At 39.6% G+C, this 5,142-nt stretch overlaps 1 protein-coding gene across 1 annotated transcript; it reads left to right on the top strand.

The window, feature by feature from the left end:
• The first annotated feature begins 3,945 nt into the window (after positions 1-3,945).
• On the top strand, positions 3,946-4,512 carry LOC145113938 (putative mitochondrial protein AtMg00820). The gene has a single exon (XM_079049974.1). It carries the CDS (start codon positions 3,946-3,948, stop codon positions 4,510-4,512), a length of 567 nt encoding a protein of 188 aa, XP_078906100.1.
• Positions 4,513-5,142: the final 630 nt, after the last annotated feature.

The raw sequence follows: 5,142 nt of genomic DNA, 5'->3' as shown, positions 1-5,142 counted from the left end.
AAAAGACGGAGTTCTTGTTTGTCATAAGTGTCATAAAGAAAATCACTTTGCACGAGACTGCAAAGCAAACGTGGTACGAGACAAAGCATTCTACCTCAGAATGGCACAAGAATTGGAAGATAAGGAGAAAGGAAAGGCAAGAGCTTATGTTGCCCAAGTTAGAAGGATCATCATGTATGGTCCTCGGGGGATGAAGACGAAGAGTTTGACAATAACTGGAAGAAAGGAAAATTTTGCGTGGTGGGAACAAATGAGGAAGATGGATCAACGAACATGCAGAGGAACTATTACTACATGGCTAAAGACGTAAACCTCAAAATCGTCGAGTAGGTAAAAGTTATGATTCAGTTAAATGATCACAGCATGCATGATTGTGCACCTTATTTAGAAATACTTAATGACACATGTGTTGTCGTCCTTACAGATTACAACAAAGCCCTAGATGAAAAGAACATAGCAACCCAAGAGTTGTACCATGTGAGAGGAAGACTAGAAGATAAAAAGCTTAAGGTCATTATGTTAGAAAAGTATTTGTTGTTAGAAAAAGATGCTAGAGTGTTAAGTGAAACACAATTAGATATTGCTTTTAATCAATGGGATCTTGCCCGAAAAGAAATTGTACGCTTGAATCATTTAATTGAAAAATTGTTTACTGAAAGTGAAGCTATTGAGAACTTAGTGAATAATGGGACCATAGACAACACTTATAATTGGGGATGGTCCACTGGGTATTCTACCAATTAGAACTCTCCTCCTCGGTTTGATGTCGATCGTCCCTACGTCCCGCTAGATCGGGCTTTTCATTATCCAGTCAATGACAAACTGTTACCGAAGACATTCGATGTTATTTTGGTTGACTTCATGATCTAAGAAACAATTGTGTCATCGAGGATATCTATATTGAATCCTCTAGAAACTTGGATAATTTCTTGCCCATCATTGGTACAATCAGTCCCGGTTCTTAGTCCAGTTCAGAGTGGAAGAAGAAATCGTTTTGGAAGGACCTGAATTAGTAGTAGACTGTCCATCTTTGTATTCCAAGACATGTCCCGACCAAAAGTCACCATTGGCTTACTCTGCGGTACTCCAGTCCTCACTACCGCATACCCCGATCAAATTCACATCTAATATTCATCCTATCTTACATGAACTACCCATTGATAACTTTGAGTTTGGACAATATTCTCAAACTCATGAGCTTTCCACTTCTGATGACTCAACTCCTCGGTCTTTACCTCGAACAAATAATTTTAAAAAACATCAGTTAAATGTTTCTGATGTTGTTCCACCAAAATTTGAAGCAAAATTGGCTCTAGAAAAAGAGATCAGATCCCGACGTGAAAAACGGGAAGCTGATTACAAAAACAAAACTTTCAAAAACCAGAAAAAGTTTTCAAGCAAAAGGAATTTCGAAAAACCCATTACTGCAAAAAAAATTTCAAAACCCACTGCAGTCAATGAATCGTGCAAAAAGGCATGTACAATGACAAAATCTCTTGACTCAAACAACTCAGAAAATGTTCAAAAGGATGTCAAGTCACTTTCACAAAATTCCTTAAAAGAACCGAAAATGAAGGGTATTTTACACACTTCATAAACTTCAAAAACCCTTCCATTTGTCAAAAGGTCAAAACCTTCGACCAGGCTATTTAACAAGTCTTTTTCAAACCTGCTGGACAATTCAAAGAAACACAGTCCAAGGACCAATCCTAAGAAGAAGACCACAACCTTCAGACCATTGACTAAATATGGACTGTGGATTAATGAAAAGAATCTTTCTTTTTGTTTTTATCCACTGACAAAAGCAACACGTCCTGTTCCAGTGCAAAATAGTCAAAAGAAAGTCACATATCATGGTCCTTGGAAAATATGGAAAAAGAAACTTGCTAGTAAGTCCCAAATGCATGCATCTGTTAAGAATGTTTTCCATGTTACCTCGGGCTCCAAACTAGTTTAGGTGCCCAAACTAACCAACTGATTGTGTAAGCAATGTTCAAGGAGGACCAAGAAGAAGAATGGTTGATTGATAGTGCATGCTCCTTGCACATGACTGGAAGGTTAGAATACCTTCGTGACTTCACGCCAATTAGTGGTGGCAGACACATCACTTTTGGAAACAATGCAAACGGGATAATCAGGGGTTATGGAGTATTGACTATGGGTAGCTGCTCTATTCAACGAGTTACCTACATAAAAGGGCTAAAACACAACTTGATATGTATGGGTCAATTGTGCAAAGCCGATCATCGGGTTGAGTTCGAAAGTGAATATTGCTACATCATGACGAATGACAGAAATACGTGCTTGATCAAGTCTAAATCCGAAGGGACAATGTATCCCTTGGATGTCTCTCTAATCATTGGAAAACCACAGTTGTATTTCTTGTCAAAAGCAATGTCTGAAATGAGTTGGTTATGGCATCAAAAGCTTTCACACCTCAACTTCAGATACGTCAACAATTTGGTGACTGGAGAGTTAGTCAGAGGACTACCAATAATGACGTTCAACAATGATACTTTGTGCCCGACGTGTGAATGTGGTAAACAAACTAAGGGAAACCATCCTCTGATAGTTGATTCTTCAATCGTTGAACCTCTAGAGCTCCTTCACATCGATCTCTGTGGTTCATCAACTGTAGCCAGTCTTCACCACAAGAAATATATTCTGGTCATAGTTGATGACTTCACTCGTTTCACTTGGGTCTTCTTTTTGAGACTAAAGTCAGATACACCGTAGATCATGATTAACTTCATCAAGGAGATAGAGCTTCAGATCAAACTACCTGTCAGGCGGATAAGAAATGATAATGGCACTAAATTTACTAATCAGCTCCTGAATAGATTTTTAGTCTCGAAGGGAATCAACCACAACTTATTGGCACCTTACACACCACAAAAAAATGGAGTAGTGGAGAGAAAAAATAGAACATTGGTCGAAGCTTCTAGATCGATGCTCAACTTTGCCAACTTACTTCTCTACTTCTGTGTTGAAGTAGTGGCAACTGCATGCTTTGTTCAAAACCGAAGTATCATCTGCAAGCACCTCAACAAGACTCCCTATGAAGGTCTACACAATCGAAAACCCAATGTACGTTTCTTTCACATTTTTGGTTGCAGGTGTTTTGTGGTCAACAACAAGGATCATCTCAACAAGTTTGCACCGAAATCGGATGAATGCATTTTCTTGGGTTACTCAACCAACAAAATTACATACAGGGTTCTTATATGGCGAACAAGACTAATAGTCAAAAGTTTTGATGTCAAATTCGATGACTATTATGTCTGCAGAACGACTCTTCTTACTGAAACAAAGTTCATCCTAGAGAGTGATATTCCAACCTCCTTGGGTCCATTAAACATAGTTGAAGTTAACTATGATGACCTCTTCGATCCTGCAGAGACATCACACCTTTCTAAGATTCTGGTGTCTCCGGTAGCACAACAACATCATTTAGAAGTATCTGGACCTACTCTTTCGGAAGGAAATTCGTTCAATACTTCCACCTTGCCGATTGAGGGGGAAAGTTCAACTCCTTTGGCAGTTCCAACAATCAAGGTTCCACTACTTGAAGATGCTACTTCGACACCTATACACAACCTGATCAATCCGTCAACCGTGTCTGAAGACTCTAAGGATGAAGAAGTTGAAAATATTGATACAAGAACGGATCCAAGGATTATTAATCACTCGTCGGTCCAGGGGGAGCCAACGTTATTGGGTTTAGGAGGAACCTTCATTGGTTCAGGGGGAACTCCAATATTTAATCCATGGGGAACTTCCTTCAACAACTGCAGAACCAATCCCAACAGTCCAAGACTCATCTGTGGGCTGCTCTAAAATCGAGCGGGAACTACCTTCTTCAAATCAACCTGAAGACTTATCTGAGTAGAGGATATTCCATCAAGTGCAGCCGCAGACCATCAGCAAACTCGTCTACACATCTGGATGAGAGATCACCCACCAGGACAGATCATCGGGAACCCATCAACAGGTATTCAAACTCGTTCGTCTACAGACTTAACTAATCATTGTCATTATGCAGTTTTCCTATCTTCGGTTGAACCCAGAACCACAAAAGAAGCTCTCATGGATCCTAATTGGATATTAGCAATGCAAGAAGAATTGGCTGAGTTCGAAAGAAACCAAGTCTGGAAGCTGGTACCAAAGCCAAAAGGGCATACCATAGTGGGAACAAGATGGGTTTACAAGAATAAGTTAGATTCATCTGGTGCTGTGATTCACAATAAGGCACGATTAGTTGCAAAAGGGTACAGTCAACTAGAGAGTGTTTACTATGATGAGACATATGCACCAGTTGCAAGGATGGAAGTTATACGTATTTTTCTAGTGTATACAGCACACAAGAATATCAAGGTCCATCAAATGGATGTAAAGAGTGCTTTCCTTAATGGTGAACTAAAGAGGAAGTGTATCTCCAACAACCTCCATGCTTTGAAAGTTAAGAGTTTCCCAATCACTGTTACAAGCTGGAGAAAGTGGTCTACGGGCTAAAGCAGACACCTAGAGCTTGGTATGAGACTTTTTCAGAGTTTCTTGTTAACTCAGGGTACAAAAGAGGTATGATAGATCCCACATTATTAAGACGAGTAAATGATTAACATTTGATGCTCGTTCAAATTTATGTGGATGATATCATCTTCGGCTCAACGGATCAAGGGATGGTTGATGAATTTGCAAAGCTCATGACAAGCAAGTTTCAGATGAGCATGAATAGAGACATTAATTACTTTCTAGGTCTTCAAGTCAAATAGATCTCTCAAGGGATCTTCATTCATCAGGAAAAATACACCACTGAGCTATTAAATAAATTTTCAATGGATAATTGCTCCTCAGCAAAGGTCCCTATGGCCTTTGGGTATATATTCTCAGTTGACCCTACCGGAGAGTTAGATAATCATAAGATATACCGAGGAATGATTGGATCATTGATGTACCTCACTGCAAGCTGACCAGAGATTGTGTTTGCTACGAGATTATGTGCTAGATACCAGGCCGATCCCAAAGTATCTCACTTGACGGCAGTCAAGCAGATCTTTATGTATATTAAAAGGAGTAAGGCCTTGGGACTCTATTACCCTGCGGGTAACGACTTCAGTCTACATGCATTCACAGATGCAGATC

Source organism: Lactuca virosa, chromosome 5 (assembly GCF_052849685.1).
Source record: "Lactuca virosa cultivar CGN04683 chromosome 5, Lactuca_virosa_CGN04683_v6, whole genome shotgun sequence".
Taxonomy (NCBI): Eukaryota; Viridiplantae; Streptophyta; class Magnoliopsida; order Asterales; family Asteraceae; genus Lactuca; species Lactuca virosa.
Note: the sequence above shows the minus strand (reverse complement) of the source record. Positions and strands in the feature narration are given on the sequence as shown.